The sequence below is a fragment of the Centruroides sculpturatus genome, unplaced genomic scaffold (assembly GCF_000671375.1).
Source record: "Centruroides sculpturatus isolate CEXI.00-Female unplaced genomic scaffold, Cexi_2.0 scaffold123, whole genome shotgun sequence".
NCBI classification, from domain to species: domain Eukaryota; kingdom Metazoa; phylum Arthropoda; class Arachnida; order Scorpiones; family Buthidae; genus Centruroides; species Centruroides sculpturatus.
This window is the reverse complement of record NW_019384538.1, coordinates 751982-771519: the sequence shown is the minus strand read 5'-3', so window position 1 is coordinate 771519 and position 19538 is coordinate 751982. Positions and strand designations below refer to the sequence as shown.

At 31.2% G+C, this 19538-nt stretch overlaps 3 protein-coding genes across 7 annotated transcripts in view; 1 reads left to right on the top strand and 2 right to left on the bottom strand.

Annotated features, from left to right (window-relative positions):
* The window catches only part of LOC111623313, a 41215-nt gene extending 31035 nt beyond the window's left edge, over positions 1 to 10180 (bottom strand). Inside the window, exons 1-11 of one of the 4 annotated variants that reach the window (XM_023365846.1) lie at positions 10029 to 10180; positions 9919 to 9944; positions 4597 to 4677; positions 4252 to 4287; positions 3859 to 3942; positions 3746 to 3778; positions 3623 to 3658; positions 3386 to 3397; positions 2279 to 2299; positions 2046 to 2060; positions 178 to 380 (exon numbers count right to left, since the gene is read on the bottom strand). In XM_023365846.1, coding sequence (XP_023221614.1) covers positions 315 to 380; positions 2046 to 2060; positions 2279 to 2299; positions 3386 to 3397; positions 3623 to 3658; positions 3746 to 3778; positions 3859 to 3942; positions 4252 to 4287; positions 4597 to 4677; positions 9919 to 9944; positions 10029 to 10080 — 462 coding nt within the window. In that variant the 5' untranslated portion in view covers positions 10081 to 10180 and the 3' untranslated portion in view covers positions 178 to 314. Of the gene's footprint in view, positions 1 to 177; positions 381 to 2045; positions 2061 to 2278; positions 2300 to 3385; positions 3398 to 3622; positions 3659 to 3745; positions 3779 to 3858; positions 3943 to 4251; positions 4288 to 4596; positions 4678 to 9918; positions 9945 to 10028 lie in introns of those variants that run through there. The other 3 variants (XM_023365844.1, XM_023365843.1, XM_023365845.1) reach the window with 3 other exon arrangements.
* A 204-nt stretch (positions 10181 to 10384) lies between these two features.
* Positions 10385 to 12108, top strand: LOC111623280. Of its 2 annotated transcripts, XM_023365802.1 has the most exons (3): positions 10385 to 10455; positions 10602 to 10718; positions 10803 to 12108. In XM_023365802.1, exons 2-3 carry the CDS (start codon positions 10622 to 10624, stop codon positions 11123 to 11125), a joined length of 420 nt encoding a protein of 139 aa, XP_023221570.1. In that variant the 5' UTR covers positions 10385 to 10455; positions 10602 to 10621; the 3' UTR covers positions 11126 to 12108. The 2 variants fall into 2 exon arrangements, with proteins under 2 accessions (XP_023221570.1, XP_023221568.1); XM_023365800.1 differs by lacking the exon at positions 10385 to 10455 and having other exon boundaries at positions 10527 to 10718; positions 10803 to 12107.
* A 5151-nt stretch (positions 12109 to 17259) lies between these two features.
* Positions 17260 to 17879, bottom strand: LOC111623295. Its single transcript, XM_023365815.1, has 2 exons — positions 17674 to 17879; positions 17260 to 17599 (listed from the first exon to the last, which is right to left on the bottom strand). The coding sequence occupies exons 1-2, from the start codon at positions 17765 to 17767 to the stop codon at positions 17277 to 17279; spliced, it is 417 nt and encodes a 138-aa protein (XP_023221583.1). The 5' UTR covers positions 17768 to 17879; the 3' UTR covers positions 17260 to 17276.
* Between the last annotated feature and the right edge of the window lie 1659 nt (positions 17880 to 19538).

Below are 19538 nucleotides of genomic sequence, written 5' to 3'. Positions count from 1 at the left end.
CACGGTAGATAATTCCGTGTTATATGAATTCCATGTTGTACGAGTCACTTAGATTTTACAAATACGTGTGCAGGACAGTGAACGGCTCACGTATTTGTAAAATCTAAGTGACTCGTACAACATGGAATTCATATAACATGGAATTATCTACCATGTTATAGAGGGGGGTCTACTGTATTAATGCTAATAAGACAAATAAAATATGGACATTTGTCGACAAACAAATGCCTGGAGAACTGCTTTAAGTCGACATATCTATTTTCAGAAATGGATACATGTAAAGGCTTTCTTTAATACCCGAACATCAGAAAGAGTTATAAAAATGTTAAATTATAACATACGAAATGTTTGTGTAAGCTTACCCTTAAAGGATTATCAAACTGCAAATTTTAAAATATTCAATGTTATAATAAAATATTCGTAATTTCCATTAAGCATTTAAAATACGGGAATAAAAATTGATAACATCTGACAACCTCTTATACACGCGTAACATAAACTTACGAATACCAATGCATTCCTTTAGTGTAATTCCCTTTCCACTTCAAGATTGAATAAAGTGGTTTATTAATGAATGAAGTGCATCATACTTTTAATGTATTATATTTTAATAAAGTCTATTTTTTACTATTCCTGTGTGATAAGTCCGTTATAAAAGAAAAATTATGCTAATTGAAATGACGAATATAACAGAACAAGAAACTATATGAAAGTATGTTTAATTAATATGAACTTTAGTTATTAAAAAATATCTTATATTTGTATATTGGGTAGCTGATACCGTATATTTTATGCATCTATAAATAACCATAATGTAAAAATATTAAGAAGCATCTAGGTCTAGAGAAAAAAGGGGAATTCACGAAATGCAAATTATATTGGGTCAGCGATTCATAAAGACTAGTGTTACCGTATCATATACCACGTATTATAATTTTATGAATTATTTATTTATAATAACAAGGATGTTTTATATTTTGTGCAATGTTTCCTTTTGGCAACAGATGGAATTTTAATCAGATTTATTATCAATTTGAAATATTCATAGACAATTAACTAAACGCGTTATCTGTATCTGTCAACGACACTAATCCGCCGTCCAACCCCGTGTCCACCTCCTCTTCCATCATCATTGTCATCATGTATTATGATATTAATTTTAGAATACGTCGTGGAAAGTATGCAATTCATAAAAATATAGCTGAAGGTAAATGTTCTGTGTATACAGTAATTATTTCTAAACAGTTTTTCGCTTTAAAATATTTTATAATACTGAATGAAATGCCATTACAATTTACCATTCGGTCTAATTCCTATAAGTTAAAATAGAGATAATGAATTATTAAGAAAATGTATAAATTAAAATAATTTAAACATTATAAAATATCAAATTTATTAAGTATTTTACAGTACTGTTCAGTATTGATTAATTTTCAATATAAAAATACAATTATGTGATAAAAGTACATTATACTAGGAACATTCAAAAATAATTTTTGCATAAGTTTTAGCAAAAAGTTCAGTTTATTTTTGATTCTATCTCATAAAATATAACCCTATCCAACATTTTATTTCTAATAAATACCTAAAGTCAAATTATATTAAGTATGATTATTATATAAACTTACCAAATCTAGATTATCAAGCTTCAAATCTAGATCTTCAAGCTTCAAACATGTAAATATTTTATTATTATGTAATAAAATATATGAAAATATGTTTAATAAATAGACTTTAATTGTTTATTGGAAAAGTATTTCATTTTAAAATCAGATAGATAATGTGACTTATGTGTCAATAAATGACCATAGTGTTATTGTATGTAAACACTAGAAAGTTCAATATATAGTCCTACTGTTAAAATCTCATAAAGTACTTTCAAGTGCTTGTTAAGGTCTTAAAAAGAAGATGAAGGGAGGGTGGACAGGTACTGTACAGTACAGTAGCTGATAATGAAAGTATTTGTTTATTTCTCAGCAGTTTGTTAATAAGTAAAATTGTAAAAATTTACTTTTATAAGATTAAATAAATAATATTGAAATTACCGTTCTTTCAAAATCCTGTAAATTAAAGTAGAAAGGACTAATTATTAAGAAAACAAATCATTAAAATTAAGATATTATATATTTATACTGTACTGTATTATTAATCTGTTTATTATTGATAAATTTTCAACATAAAAATACTTCAATTAAACGATATATTCCCATATGGTTTGATATTTTTTATTTTAATAACGTTTATAATTAACTTATATGAAATGTTTATGTGAACTTACTCTCCACGAAGGATTATATCCCTGAAAATTTTAATATACACAATAAATAATTAATTATACGAAAATATACTTAAAAGATAATGGGCAAATAATGTTTCACTATATTATTTTTTAAGATTTATATTATTATAGGTAGGCGATAAGAGACGTGCCAACGAACATACTTAATAACACTGAAAATAGCATAACATTTACTCAATACCCAGTGGCTCATTACCCAGTGGAAAAAAGGGGCAATTGCCTGGGGATCGCACCAACAGGGGCCCCAAATAAATCTTTTATAGGAAAATATTTCCTTAAAAAAATTTCCTCGAAGAAAAATGCCTGAAATCAACACTGTACATGGGCCCCCTAATTCAAATTTGTCTGGGCATCATGAAGCTATAACCTGCCAATGTCAATACCAGCTTAAATTATCATGGTCAGTACTACAAATGGTGCATTGTTAAACAATAACACATGAGGGATCATGTGTCAATGTTCCATCTCTCACCTATGCTGATAAATCCTATTGAGAGTCAAGCCTGTCCATAAATTGTAGCTAGCCAAATGGTCTTAATGTGCTGGTGTCTCATGTTGACGAATAAAAATTAAAGCATTAGTAACTTAATAATAAACATTAGTTTTACAATATTTACAATAACATGATACTTTCTTTTCATTCAAACATTTTACAAGAAACTCGAAGCCCTTAAATCATGTTCTTTCTATAGAACATTCTTAAACTTCTGATACTGTACATCTGATGAAAGGTATATCTGGATGACCCAAAACTGCAACTTCTGCATGCATGATTCATACAGAAGCATGTATCTTCTGCTGCATCTTCAGACTGCATGCAATACTTTAGACTTTCTTTTAAATTTAAACGTTTTTTAAACTTTATTTTATATATTAGACTTTTTTATTCGAATTTTTGTACATTAACCTCCATTTTTAATCTGAGAATATTGATTTATTAAATAATAACAGTTTATAAAAAAATATTATTATATGATAAAATATAATAAATGTTTTACTAATTTTTAAACTTAGCAAATATTGGGAAATATTAATGAATTTAAATTATTTTTCATATAAAATTAGATGTTTTCTTTAAACACTTACCAAGTTTGAATACTGTAATTAAAAAGTGTTAATTATATAAAACAGCATTGAATATACGTTATTATTTATTTTATTTATTAAATTTATAGGAAATAATAAATAAATTACTTATAAATTTTGTTGGGCGTGTATAATTAAACATACAGTATTTATTGTTTCTAATATCTAAGTTTATTTTATGGAGACAATTCAAAGAAATACATTCAAATTTCTTAATAATAACATATATAAACTTACCACATTAGAATATGTAGACATACTTCCAACGTTACTCTAAATATACATTATTTTAATTGATAATAACAAGGCATCAACAATCTTAAATTGATTTAAACAACAATACTAAATTTATAACCTTACCATAACTATTCCAGAATGTTGTACGAATCCACCCTAAATATATACATATATAATGTTAATTACAATTAAGAATTTTTAGACTTTTATTTAAATGTAAATAAATTTTTATTTACATATTGTATGTCTTCTTCATAAACATTTATTTTATAATAATCTTCTACGAGGTCTTTTAGAAGCTTTCCTGGCTCCATGATAGTCTGAAATAAAATATTCAATTTATTTATATTTTAATTATCTTTTAAAATTATTATACTTTATAATTTATGTTGTTAAGCTTCTACATCAATCGAACATTGTAAATTTTAATCATTAATATTCTAGTAATGATCATTCATTTAATTATAACTAGCCAAATTTTGTATGAATGCCAGTGTCAGATCATTTTCTATGCTTTCCAATTGAAATCATTATAACAGGTGATTCACTCTTCCATACCTCTATATAACGATACCCCTGACTGTCATACATCGTATTTAGAAATTAAGTAAGATTTTTTAAAATATTACCTCATCTCTTTTTTTTCTGAGACACGATATCATCTCCTGAAATACAAAATTTAATTTTATTAATATTACATTTAGTACTTACTAAAATTCTTTTGACATAGAAAATCTAATAATTATTGCACAGCAAGATATTTTCTCATATTATACTGTACATAGAAATAAATCGCCCACGTTTATTAAGTGTACAAAAACAATACAGGCCTTACATGCAGCGATAAATATTATTGTATCTATAAGCTTATACGTGTACTTGCAAATTAGTCATTGATAGTTGAAGTAATGGTTAGATATACGAATTTAAATATATATATATATATATATATATATAACCTATATTAATCTTACCTGAGAAGAAGTGTTATTTTTTCTTTCTCTGAAAATATTCACGCAACATTCATTTAACCATTCGCAGACGTTCAAGTTTTCCTTTAAAATTCAAATTAAATATGTAAGAAATAAAAAAAATCTTATACGATAAATAAAATTTAATTTAATTAATTTTCTAAGCAACTAGCATTTATGCTAAGACGAGAAGATTAGCGCGTGTATTAACTTCAGTTAATAAAAATGTCTAATATCTAACGTATAAGTTTGTATATATAAATCGTGCCATAAACTAATTAGCAGAAATTTGAAAGAATATTCTTAGTTTGAACTTACATATCCTCTGATAATTGTCTAATATATCAGCTTTTAATTACAGAATTATTAAATTGACAGGGGAAACAAAGTTCATTCCTTTTTCTAGCACGATATTGTAATTTGTGTTTATGCCTACCAATTCTTATGCTCACAATAAGTCAAAGAAGTTAATGTTGAATGTTATACGCACTGCTATTTCTTTAATATTGCACATTGAACTGTAGATTTATATAGCCTATTTACTGTATATTATAATTCTTTAGTTCTATAACAATAAAATTTAAACATAACCTCTGCATCCAGACAGAACGAACCGAACACAGATGAAATCGGGTTCTGTTTGTTCGGGTTACTTTTGATATAAAATAAGGGCATATTTTTAAAACCATAAGTAGGCTACCAATTGATACGTTTAATTTTTGGTAGTTTTGAAAGAAACGCTATTTTGTCAAGTAGTTAAAGAATAAACTTGTTCATTTTCAAACTTCTACGTGTTTCCTTTGCTGTTTTAAAATACTTAATACTTTAAGTATTCTTTTCGCTTCCGGTTCCCGTATAATAAAGTACATTCCAGGCAGAAATTTTCCATTATATCTTAAAAACAACGAAAATTTTTCATTGACATCTATGCTATACAAAATCTTTTCCCAGATGATTTTACGAGTAGTGAAACTATTATGCTAATGCATAAGAAACCAGAATACTAAAACTATCTGCCTATTTCTCCCATAACAAAGGGAGTGAAGCCACTTTAGCATCAATAAAAAAAAAGTTGGTAACAACTAGGATTTCTCATTACTCCAATTTGCACAACCTGGCGTTACGCAGTTATCGAAGCTACTGGGCATGGTTAAAAATTAAGACAGTATAAGCACAATTATTCCAGATATTACAGGTTTTGACAAGTAAAGAATTATCAGAGTCCTGCCACAAATAAGCTACATATTGATTATTGACCATTTGTGGTATGCCATAACGAGCAAAGATCTAAAAAACTAATAAGTAGGTTTAAAATTAATAAATATAAACATATTCTGACAGTTTATGAGTTAATTATACTTTCTATTTGCAAAATTTCCTCAACCTTAACACAAAATAAGAATGGTCTTACCGCGTATGAGAAGATTTTGATTACCGTGTAGATGTGTGTCGTGTGACCATGGGTGCACATATTGAAGGATTGTGACTAATGCATAAAAAATTTGGACAGTTGCCACTGTTTATGCTGTAAGGTTTGCCCATATAAGGTAATAAATAGATTTATTATTAATTTTTAAAACCTCACCTTTCATTTATAAACACCCTGGATATCTTATTTGTACAGTAGTTCAAAATATAATAATATATACTATATTTTGAGTGGACAGACCACTTACGTAAATTAAAGTGTGAGAATACAGGCGAGGGAACAGAGCCCTCTAAGGTTGGTAAAACTCGGCCACTTTGTCTTTGGAATGGCTTTTTTTCGAGTGGCGAGGGAGTTAAGAAAGTCGACAAGTGTCCGTGTTTTGGAGTGACAAGAGACAGGTTTTAAACAGACAACAACGATAATTTATTATATAACTAAACCTATGATACATATAACTAAGCCTACGATTAGATGCGGTTAAATGAGGTTACATATACACTCCTATGGCTATTGACAAAAGTTTCTACTCAGCTGGTATGCTGATCTAATGACCTAGCTCTGTCGCTACTTCCGCTGAGAGAGAGTTTACAATAAACTATCAAGAAAATTTAGCGTGACAAAAGGCGCGAAATTCAACTGCCATCTTGGTATCCTCAATTCATTCCTCGATTTCAGTGATTTTAAATAACTGTTTCTTGCGACTTTCGTCGACCTTACTGCAGTTCCTTACTCTTTAGTTTCTGGCCTTCGTCTTTGGTCTTTTCTCTGCCCAGGTAGGAGTTTCCCTTTCTTTCATCCGGAGTGGCTTATGGCGGGTCTTCTTATCGTTGACTTGCATGGGCCGGGACAGTCCGTTCGTGGAGGTTCGCTGAACTTGGCACCTAGTCGTCGATTACTCGGGGCACTAATTAATCTATTCACCTTTCTTTGGACTTCATATGGGACGACCGCCCGGAACTTCGGTGTTTCCACCTTTTATGCTTGATGCGTAGGAAAATGATCATGTGATCGACTATTGACATGTCGAAAGTTCATTCCCAGGTGCGTGCATAGGTTTCTTCCGATAACGTGTAATAGCAACTGTTTCTCTTTCACAATCGAATGTTTCCTTTTGCCATCTTGTTGTCAAAATTCCTCTCCGGTTGTTTAGAGAGAACGTCATCCGATCTCTTCTAGAGCGATGTTTTTTTATAACAATAGCGTTAAGAAATTAAATTACAAAATCGTAATTTTGCGCGAAATTCTCTCATTCCTCCGCTCAGGCCCGTAGATAGGCCCGCGGGCTCACAAAAGGTTTACTGGACTAGAAGGGCAAAATTTATAAAAAGGATTAAGTGCTAAATTATTATATCGACGATTAGGAATGAAAAACATAAATCCATCGATCCTAATTTTTTAAAAAGGAAAAAAATTGTACAATTGCAACCACAGATGTCTACAAAGGGGAGCAAGGCACTTGCCCCTGGAATCCGGTAAAAATTCCACAAATTACAATGGTAAAAGTGATTGAGATATATAACCTTACACTCTCAATCATGAGACGCTTTGATGCCCAATTGTTTAGGTTTGCCCATATAAGGTAATAAATAGATTTATTATTAATTTTTAAAACCTCACCTTTCATTTATAAACACCCTGGATATCTTATTTGTACAGTAGTTCAAAATATAATAATATATACTATATTTTGAGTGGACAGACCACTTACGTAAATTAAAGTGTGAGAATACAGGCGAGGGAACAGAGCCCTCTAAGGTTGGTAAAACTCGGCCACTTTGTCTTTGGAATGGCTTTTTTTCGAGTGGCGAGGGAGTTAAGAAAGTCGACAAGTGTCCGTGTTTTGGAGTGACAAGAGACAGGTTTTAAACAGACAACAACGATAATTTATTATATAACTAAACCTATGATACATATAACTAAGCCTACGATTAGATGCGGTTAAATGAGGTTACATATACACTCCTATGGCTATTGACAAAAGTTTCTACTCAGCTGGTATGCTGATCTAATGACCTAGCTCTGTCGCTACTTCCGCTGAGAGAGAGTTTACAATAAACTATCAAGAAAATTTAGCGTGACAAAAGGCGCGAAATTCAACTGCCATCTTGGTATCCTCAATTCATTCCTCGATTTCAGTGATTTTAAATAACTCTTTCTTGCGACTTTCGTCGACCTTACTGCAGTTCCTTACTCTTTAGTTTCTGGCCTTCGTCTTTGGTCTTTTCTCTGCCCAGGTAGGAGTTTCCCTTTCTTTCATCCGGAGTGGCTTATGGCGGGTCTTCTTATTGTTGACTTGCATGGGCCGGGACAGTCCGTTCGTGGAGGTTCGCTGAACTTGGCACCTAGTCGTCGATTACTCGGGGCACTAATTAATCTATTCACCTTTCTTTGGACTTCATATGGGACGACCGCCCGGAACTTCGGTGTTTCCACCTTTTATGCTTGATGCGTAGGAAAATGATCATGTGATCGACTATTGACATGTCGAAAGTTCATTCCCAGGTGCGTGCATAGGTTTCTTCCGATAACGTGTAATAGCAACTGTTTCTCTTTCACAATCGAATGTTTCCTTTTGCCATCTTGTTGTCAAAATTCCTCTCCGGTTGTTTAGAGAGAACGTCATCCGATCTCTTCTAGAGCGATGTTTTTTTATAACAATAGCGTTAAGAAATTAAATTACAAAATCGTAATTTTGCGCGAAATTCTCTCATTCCTCCGCTCAGGCCCGTAGATAGGCCCGCGGGCTCACAAAAGGTTTACTGGACTAGAAGGGCAAAATTTATAAAAAGGATTAAGTGCTAAATTATTATATCGACGATTAGGAATGAAAAACATAAATCCATCGATCCTAATTTTTTAAAAAGGAAAAAAATTGTACAATTGCAACCACAGATGTCTACAAAGGGGAGCAAGGCACTTGCCCCTGGAATCCGGTAAAAATTCCACAAATTACAATGGTAAAAGTGATTGAGATATATAACCTTACACTCTCAATCATGAGACGCTTTGATGCCCAATTGTATTCTGTAATCTACTTGTAGAAAGAAACACCTCTAAAATTTTATAATTATAATAAATAAAAAAAATTATTTGTCTCCACGCTTTGCCCCAAGGAAAATTTTCTGCGGTCGTCCATAGTTGCAGCTTTCGTTATGTTAACCTCATTTCGATTAATACAGAATTAAACAGATTCATGAAATGTGTCATTCACGTTTGCAGTATTTAACTGTTTTATATGCCATTTTGGTATTGAATCCAGTAAGTTTATACTTAATTAAAAAGTAAAAAAATGCTGCTAAGAATATAGGATTTAATTTTGAAGTCATTTATAATGTCGTTATATTTTTATTATTTTATAAAAATTTAAACATTTAACGTTATGATTATGTCTATAAAATTTAAACATATGTCGGGTCCCGTCCTTCCTCACCCGGCCGCCCATTATGAGTCTGACAGTTATGAGTTAATTATACTTTCTACTTGCAAAACTTCCTCAACCTTAACACAAAATAAGAATGGTCTTACCGCGTATGAGAAGAATTTGATTACCGTGTTGAAACCCATAATGGACTTGCCAAAAAAAGCCCCTCTTAATCCCCACAAGACAGAAAAAGTAAAAACAAAAAAATATATACAATTAGAAAAATTTTAGAGGCCAAAGCACTCGCTTATATCCAATATTCATTTTTAATTTGTTCTCATAAGTCTGTATAAAATTACATTTTAATTACTCGATATATAAATTAGCCAGTGTTTTGGATTAAAGTATTCCATCAAAATAAACCAATCTGATATCTGACAAATACAAGCATCTGTGCCCGTAGCGGAATTAGAACCCCGCTATAAGACGATCATACAATAAATTAGGCTAGTTATGTAAGTAAAAGTAAACTTACTGTGCAATTAGAATTTCCTTCGACTTCTATATATAAAAAAATAATGTTAATATATAATAAAATTATTTAATATTTATCAACTTTTAATGTATATTTGATAGAAAACTTACTTATAATACAGACACTTGATGCAAAAAAGACAAAAGCAATAAATGACAGCATCCTAATCGAAGTTAACACTACAAATGAAAACTACAGACGTGTATATGTTCGAAATATTTCCCCATAACGTTGTCAAGTTTGTACAGCTGCACGTAATTTCAAAATTTATTGTTTATTGTGAGTTATTTTTAACCTAAAAAGAAAATAATTTCCGATTAAATATCATAACAAAATTTTTAGAGATTTATTCCATTTAAAATATTTCTATGAATTTAATTGACCGGATTTATAAAAAATTTCTCGAAATTCTCAAATTTATGTTTTTTATATTAAATTGTAATTGTTAATTTAATTATTGTATAGGCCTAATTGAAAAATGCGTATTATTTGGTAACATTATCTAAATGGGTATCCTTCAGTGAACGTTGTTCAAAGGTTTGACTGTATTTAAATTTACATAATACGCTATTCGTATTATTATTAATTTATAATTAAAAAATCGTAATAATAATCATACGCAACAATTATACATTTATTTCGGTTTAATTGTTAACATATAAATAAAAATTTCTATAAATTAGTTTGCGGATTAAGCACTGAAATGGCCGAAAATCAAAGTGAAAATTCGAATTTGTCAGTTAAACAGAGTGAAATTTTCGATGCAGTATTATTATTATTGGGTTCCGGGATAGGGCCAAGTATGTTTTATTGTTTTCTTAATTTTGATAGGCACTAACTTTCATCGCGACATTTTTAATGTGTCGAAATGTATTTTATTGTAGACGCAGTGGGAAACAAGATCCGTAGACTTCATGCAAGTTGGATAGCGTTATCGAAAACATCACGCAAAGAGTTAAATGAATATCTTGTAGAATGTTTGCCGCCTTCCTATTTAACTTCTTACGAAACTATGACGGTAGCCTTTGCCATGTGGGAAAATCTTCAAAAAATGTCATCTTCTATTGATAATCATCCGTTGGAATGGATCAACGATTCTTACGTGGCTCACATGTCCGAAAGCTGTGAAGACGAATTAACTCGCTTGGTCACTAGAATAGAATATATTTGGACTCATTCAAATTTTGAAATTAGTGAACATGTGTAAATTATATTTAATATCACTAATAGTCAAGACACATGAAAATCTTACATTATCTTAATAGAGTTTTAATTAGATTAAAATTTTGGCTTGAAATTTTGATTTTTAAGTGGATTATACATAATTACACCTTTTGTACATTTCGTTTAATGATTACTCTGATATAACGCAAAAAAGTGTGTGCAAATTAAACATATTTATATTCCTTCCAGCAGCAGGGAGTTTTCACAATCTTCTGTTGTGAAAACTCCCTAAAAAGATTTGAAATTTTCTCCGAAACTAATAGTTTTCCTAAAAACTGAAACAAGTTTCCCTAAATAATTTTGCTCCAGGTACAATGTATATAAAAAATCTTAGTCTTTGGAGAGTCCAGAGAAACAGATTTTCACTTTAGGGCGCAGGAGGCATGGACACGGTTGAGCAAAAGCATCAGCTCCGGATCATCCCGCGAGATCCTCGAAAGAGAACAATTATGAATTGTGTGACTTTTGGAAACTCCTACTTGTCGCAGAAACTCAAGTAACGAAAGTGGATAGACTAAAATTTCCTTCCTAAATTTCTCCATCTTGCTGATTTCTCTCTCAATTTAAGGGAAACCACTAAGTTGGCATGTAGGAAGAGCCTGCATTATTAGTTGGAAATCAGTTAATTTCTTATTGCAACATGGTGCATTAGGTATTCCCTTCTCCCTATTAATGGTTTAAAAGTGGACTAGTCTCGTTTGACAATTGTCAACTCGTGTTGGAAGGACTATATACTTGTACGTAAGAAAGATTTTTAATTCACACAAATTTAATTTTTTTAGAATGTATGAAACGTAAGTCAAAAAAGATCTTACGAAGTGTTTCACCAACATTACCTAATCGTGGTATTTGTAAATCCATGATTAGACTAATACCAAGATTACTGATGCAAGGATTTCACAAATTTTAGCGAAGGATTACTAAATGCCGAGATACTAAGAACAGGATTAGTGAATCCAATAATCTTTACACTAGCAAGGTTTCCGGAGGTTAGTAAACGGGACACTAAAAACTTGAAAATTTTGTGGAAAAATTTGAAGCAGAAAGAATTGGGTACTGGGGAAGAGTGTGTGCCGATATTGAATGTACTATGCCACCAATTGCAGAAAAAAATTTCTCTTTAATCCCCGAGCAATTTGCGCTTATCTCAAATCCTGTTTACAGTGATGCTGATTTTGTTGCCTCTGTTGAAGATAAATTTGTTTATATCTAATTATATTCGATCAAAACTAAACAGAAATAAAGTAGTTTATAATAATAAATGAAAATTTATTTTAAAAAGTTATAAACATTAGTATTTATTTTCAGACAATGTGGCTGAATTTCCTGCATTACTGCAACAGTCATCAGGAGAATCAGATAGTGAAAATATAAATATATCAAATGTAAGTGTTAAATAGTTAATTCTCCTTATACACATTTCCCTTTATTTTAAAGATTATATTTTAGGAATCTTTTGTATATAGAATACTGTAAAAATTAGCTTAAAAAGTAATAAAACTTGTATCAACAGTTATAATTTGATGTTAATATAAACCTTGTAAACAAAGTATTTTAATCATAATAATGTTTTGATACTAAAAACTAATTAGCCACACAGAAATTAATTTATAGAGCTATATTACTTTTAAAATAATGTTCATATTGCAAAAATGTTCATTTATATATCACACATATTTTCAGGTATTCATACAGGATTTATGTCTTGTGAATCATCAGAAAATTCTGATGATCCGACAACCAGTGAAACATCCAATAATAATAATAATAATCGTCGCAGTACTTTTAAAATTATTGATAAATATGCACTAGAGTATCACAAAGCTCGAATGCATTTTTTAAAAGAAGAGAATAGAGCTAAAATGAATTTTATGAAGGAAGAAGATTTAAGAAGAAAGAGAGAGCATGACTGTAGAATTGAACTCCTGTAAGAAAAAAGCTCTGCAAATAAGAGAACAATTAAAAATAGAATTACTACCAGAAAAATTTTTAAAAATAGTAACTTTATATTATGAATTTTACTGTTTGTATTCTAAACAGTAAAATAGAAAATGTTTGTATTCTAAACAGTAAAATGAAAAGAATGTCTAGAACATCTTATTAATAAATTTAATTTTTATAGTTATTTTGTTGAAAATTATTTATAATTTTTATTCAATAATTTATTCTAATTACACATTCAAATTTAATGGAAGTAATACAGAATTCTTTCAGAAATCCAAACTAACTATAGTATGGTATTTTTTGACTTAGCATGATAACATATTAACAATTAATAGGCTAATTTATGATTAAAAATTTAAATTAACATTAAAAAAAGAAACAAAAGGACTAGATATACAGTACATATAACATGTTTTATTCATTTTTGCTTTCAAGTTCTGTACCTTTTAACTAGAAATATATTTCTATGTACTAATTTACTAAAAACTAGAATCATAATCTGAAAAACTAACATTTTCCAAGAAACTTTTGTTATTTCTTATTAAATATAGTACTGCCTATACTATTTCCATTAAGTTTAATTAACTTATCAAACACGACTCATAACCATATTGCAACAAATTTTATTTATACAAAAAATAAATTATTTTACAAAAGTTTTATTTGAATTTTATGATGCTTTATTTATGAATTATGCATATTAAAGCCTGTAATTACACACAAATTTCAATAAGACATTAATAACTACATATTTCTCATTCATTGAAAGCTTGTATTATTGTATTCCTAACAGCTGTTCCTCTTTGAACAGTCCAATCCCGAGCATCATCTCCATTACATTCTTCAGGCTGAATAACCATACCTAAAACAAGTGAATCATCCTTGCACATTATAGCTATATTGTGGAGAACACCAGTAGCAACAATAATAATAAGTGATGTTTCTAATTTAGTTCGAAGACCTTTCCTATTTATAATAATTCTGCATTTGTTTCAGGAGATAAAATTGGAATACGAGTACAATCTACAGCACCTATAACACCTGGAAACTTAGCAATATCGTAAAATTTTTTAATGACTTTTTTACATTCTAGCATAGTCGATGGAAATGCGATGTACTTTTATGAAAGGCTCCCCAAAGCTTTAGATACAGTTTTAATTATCCTACATAGGATTGATTTCGATGTTGAAGTCATATCTCCCACTTCATGGTAAAAGTTTCCAGTGGCATAAAAATGTAAACTAATCAAGAACTGCAATAGATGTGATGTAGAATGGTTTTTTCTTGTATTATATGACGGCAAGAGGTGCTTGATTTCGTTACATAGCTTACGTGTACAACAGTTCTTTTAGAGAGCTTTTGATAAACAGTTGATGGATTAGTTATTATTTTGATGGATTAGTTACTAATGCCAGATTACGTCTAATCTTAAAATGGTGGAACGCAAAATCAGTAATCCTGGATTTTAGATAGTTGTTAATTCTGCGATTTGTCTAGGTAAAATAGGGAGTTAGGGTACATAAGTCGATAAAAGTTGGGGGAACCGCTGTCTTATACTATGATGACGGATTGTCATGTAAAATTTTGGACATTGATGAGCAATTTGAGAATGAATACTGTAACCTTAAGGGTAATCAGACCTATTTAAATGTTAGACATGCGAAGGAAACTCGGAAAACTCCACGAGACCAGCTAGTTGGTCAAGTGTGAACTCAAGATGTACAAGTGTTTAATAGTTTTATCTACTCGACCACTAGCGGACCTTGAAAAGTAAATTGAAAAGTGTAAAATCTAGTGTTAATATGTTTGAACAGACAGGATATAATAAAAAAAAGTTTGAGTCGACATGTAAATTATGTAAAGAGAAACGAAATAAAATAAATCTTCGTCTCTTAGTTGCCGGGTTTTGTAGTAAATAGTAAAGGCTTTATTAGCATTTAGCAAGAAGTTGAAAACAATAGTAGTGTTGAGGGAAATGTGTTTTCATAATATTCGGTGTCTACCTGAATTGGTTTTATGAAATCCGGAATTTTTACCGAATTTCCTGATTAATATCCCGTATCTTCCTAAACCCCAAATTAAATTTTTCTTTAAATTCTAAACTAAAACCTAACGTGAAAAGGGGAAAAATTTCAATCTCCCTTTTCGTTCAAAGTAAACATCCGTCCCTTTCGAAAATAATCCCACATTCCAACTCCAAAGTTGATAGTTAGCATTGTCCCGGGGACAACTTTGACCCATCCGAGTACATTTTACCTCACAACAATTGGTCACATGACCATTCTCCCACGACGAAACTATAAAAGCCACTTGCTTCCCCTCTCGGGGGAGTCGTTCATCAACCGCCAACTACAATTTCCTCGAATATTGTGTCCTATCGATATATTGTGTCCTGCGAATTTATTATCCTTATCCTACCAGTTCGGAACCCGTTGGCTATAATAATCTTTTTCCTCAAGAATATTTAAAGATATAAAGAGGTATGGAACAAATTATTGTGAACTCTCTCTCGGCCCTTCGCGGTTTAGGGACTCAGAATTTCCCCTCGATAATAGTTATTGTACCGTCTATGTAGATAGCCAATAAATCGTTGTTTTCTTGTTAAATTGGTTTTATTTCAGGCTGTGCTTATTGCGGTACCTGAATATGTAATTTTAATATTACGTTAATAAACCAGACGGATGATGATTATGTTAAATTGGTGTCCTCTTTTGCTTGTATATCGCCTGTCACCTTACCGACGGCACTCCTCCCTCCTCCACTCGATCCGAACAATTAAATCCCGTTACCGCGAGATAGGAAAGAAGAAACATTTAAGCCATCTTGACATGAGCAGGTTTAACGACCTGTCGCCGGAAAAGGAGACCTCTAACCTCCCCGGCGGTTCACAGTTTATTCGGTTGAAAACAGAATGCAACACGATACATGAGCGATCTGCCGAAGGGAAATGCCTGCTGGGGGGTTTTTATGGTAAACTTGACCCTATTTAGGTGTTATTAATGTGAAGAAAATCCGGAAAACTCCATCTGGCCAGCCTGTTGGCGAAGCGCGAACCCACGACTGTATTCAGTGGTTTTATCTACTGGGCCACTGGTGGGCGTATTTACTTGGAAAATTTCATTTGATTAATACTTTAATGATAGACGGATCGAAAAATCTCCAGGAACTTTTCGGAGGTATTCCGTCCAGATAGGTCGGACCCCCGTCACTACCCCGTGGCCCCACAGGCCGGATGGCCGAGCGGTCAAGGTGGCAGCCTATCGCTCTGGGGGACCCGGGATCGAATCTGAACGGGTCGAAAAATCCCCAGGAATATTACGGGAATGGTCCGTTCGGATATATCGTGCCCAGTCCCTCACCACCCGTTCGCTCCATTGTGGGCATAGCCGAACCCGTAATGGGCCTGCTTTAAGAGGCCCTCTTAGTGCCCACAGGGCGGAAAAAGTAAAAAACAAAAAAAACCTCGTTGCCCCATTGTGGGCATAGCCGAACCCGTAATGGGTTTGCCAAAAGGGTTCCTCTTAGTGCCCACAGGACGGATAGAGTTAAAAAATACTCTAGTTAATAAGTTATTTTTCCAGATGCCATGTCATGGCTTTACTGGATACACGGACGTATACAGAGGCAGCAATGGGGGATACTCCTCAATGTTGTCCCCTATTCTGAAGAAAGCGATAAACAAAGTATTCAACGGCTGATCGTAATTGATTTTGCATAATACTGTACTTCTCAAGTGCAGTTTGATACTGTCTTTCAAGGCTGCCATATTGCAAATGTCCTCGATAAACCACACTTTTTAAGCCCCACAAGTAAAACTATCTTTACGTTACTTTCAGCACCAAACATGTTATATTGTTGAGTTTTTATACAATTGTTTTTAAGGAAATGTCTTCTGCATGTCTCGAAATGTCACCATAACAAATTTGGTTGCATTGGACTGCAAAAGATTTCGAAATCGTTCATTCTCTGTTGTTCGTTCATAGTGGAATTTGGGTCCCCCTTGGGGATTAGGTCAAGGGTAATCTTGACGAAAAGGGGCATGTGCCCCAAGTGCACTAATGTACGGGAACCCGGCTACACGTGACTAATTATACAAATTATTAAGCAAAACATTGTATCTTAAGTTAGTAAGTACACAATACTGTACTACTAAGAAAATCAAAATTTCAGGAATAGATTTTAAATGCAATTCATTTTTCTCTCATTTCAAATTTACAATATACCGACATAAATATTTGTATGATACTAATCAAGTTAAGTAATTCAGCTTCACATTTCTCGGACACCTCAATCAAGGAAAAATCATTTTTCCATTTCGATGATTGGTTATCAGTCGAAGAGGCACTTTGGAGATTTTCCCACGTGGCAAAGGCCGCGGTCCAACTTTCGTAAGAAGATAATTGGAAAGGTTGCAGACCGTCTCGAAGGCGTTTATCTAATCCTTCGCGATGTTCTTTAGGTAATTGTATCCACGTGGTATACAAACCACGGATTTTATGTCCAAGAAAATCTTCTGTAAAGTAAAATTTGGCCATTAATTAAAACATGGCGTATGAAATAATAAAGTTAATCGAAGACAAGAATTACTAGATCCTGCTGGAGTTCCTAGTAACTGCATTATAACTTCGAAAATTTCATTCTGGATAACTGTCGAACTGCCTGAATTTTGATTTTCGGCCATATTAATTTGTAGAGTAATTTTAATTGTTATAAATAATATTGAGAATGATTATTGTTAAGATTATAAAGACATATGCAGCTAGCATGCAGCTTAGCAAGTGAGCCAATGACATAATTTGTTTCACATGGTCTGCTTATCACCCAGACGCGCTCTAAATACTTAATTGTTCTTTCATAATGCATCAAAGAAAAATTATGACGTACTAAAGTGGCTTCGGGAGGCAACACAACTAAGTCATTGCCACTTGAAAGCCGCTCAGCATATTTATTCACTGTTGTAAGTCGTGTGCATTTTTCTGCCAAACTTGGCCTTGACGTCTCGAAACGTGTTGCCCGACAAAGAAGCTATCATCGGTTAACATCGGTTTTCCAAAATATTCAAAAACACTAATATTTACCAAATTTTGCGGCTAGAGGCTAACGAATACTGCTCATGAGCATAAAAACCGGATATATTCTAGTGACTCTTCAGTGATTTTCCATGGGGGCGCTGAGATTAATAAAAAAAAAAAAAAAATGAATGCCTGGCAACGTTTATCCAGCTGTTTCATTTTCAAGATGGCGCCGCCCTTGATAACTAAAACTTAACACATTGATACTTCAAATTTAATTGTAAAAATCAAAGATTAGTCTAAATATATGTTAAGTGGGATGCTAGTTTTTTATATTCAGTGAATATAGAAATAATGGCTTCTCTGGTATGTGTTCGAATACAAAAACCCATTTTAATAAATTATTTTTTTGTAAAATAAAGGATAATCAGTTAAATGTATAATATACTTAACAATGTAAATTAATAAACACGATATAATATAATTTTTATGAAATCTTTAGTATTTTCCCATCATTAACTGAATACAAATATGAATAAAAAGAGTACAGATGTTGAGTTGCTTTTTAACAATTTGGAATTATAATTTTGTAATAAATTAGTAAATGCATTATTAAATACATTTTGTAATAAATAATAGATATATATCTGACTAGAACAATTTAATAATTCTTTTATAACTGAATAAAATTCTAGACTTTAATGAATAATATAAAAACATGATATTATTTTAATTAATTAACTAAGTATTATCAACTAAGTAACAATCACTAAGTATTGTGTTAGTGAATATATCAATTTAATATTTTATATATTAATCTTATATTTTATACATAAGGTTACATATAAAACATATATTTTCAATTTTTTCTTTATTTTTTTTAAGTATACCAGATTATTTAATAGATATTTGTTGGCACAAAGTTTGAGAAGAAACAGAAATTTTAGTCAACAGGCTGATGAATTGAATGAAATCAAACANTATATATATATATATATATATATATATATATACTGTATATCTCTTTATTATATAATCAATTTTTTATATTGTAGTTTTCTTTCTTTGTTTTAATTACTGATATGTTTATTGTTTTAACATTTTTATATATTTCATGTCACAATCAAAAATGTAAAACAGTGAAATATATAATAATATATACTGTATATTCAAATAATAAAAATTACAAAATCTGTTGATGTTGGATTTCTCCAAAACATATTTTATAAATAAATTTGTTTATATAAAATAATTAAAAAAATACATTCATCTGTATTTTATAATTAAAACTCTGAGATAATGTGCCAAGTTTTAAAGATTTTTATGTATTTACTATCAGTGATGATAATATATATTAATGAGGATTATTAAAATTTGTAGAAGTTAATAGGGTAAACTTTTAAATAGATTAAAGAGTATAAAACAAATTTACATGTTTTG

What these genes read in the sequence shown, in the direction of transcription:
- LOC111623280 (XM_023365802.1), top strand. Translation starts at nt 10,622, where the DNA reads ATGGCCGAAAATCAAAGTGAAAATTCGAATTTGTCAGTTAAACAGAGT. An exon ending in GGGTTCCGGGATAGGGCCAA is followed by an intron (nt 10,719 to 10,802) that starts GTATGTTTTATT and finishes ATTTTATTGTAG; the next exon opens with ACGCAGTGGGAAACAAGATC.
- LOC111623295 (XM_023365815.1), bottom strand. Translation starts at nt 17,767, where the DNA reads ATGGCCGAAAATCAAAATTCAGGCAGTTCGACAGTTATCCAGAATGAA. An exon ending in AGGAACTCCAGCAGGATCTA is followed by an intron (nt 17,600 to 17,673) that starts GTAATTCTTGTC and finishes TTTACTTTACAG; the next exon opens with AAGATTTTCTTGGACATAAA.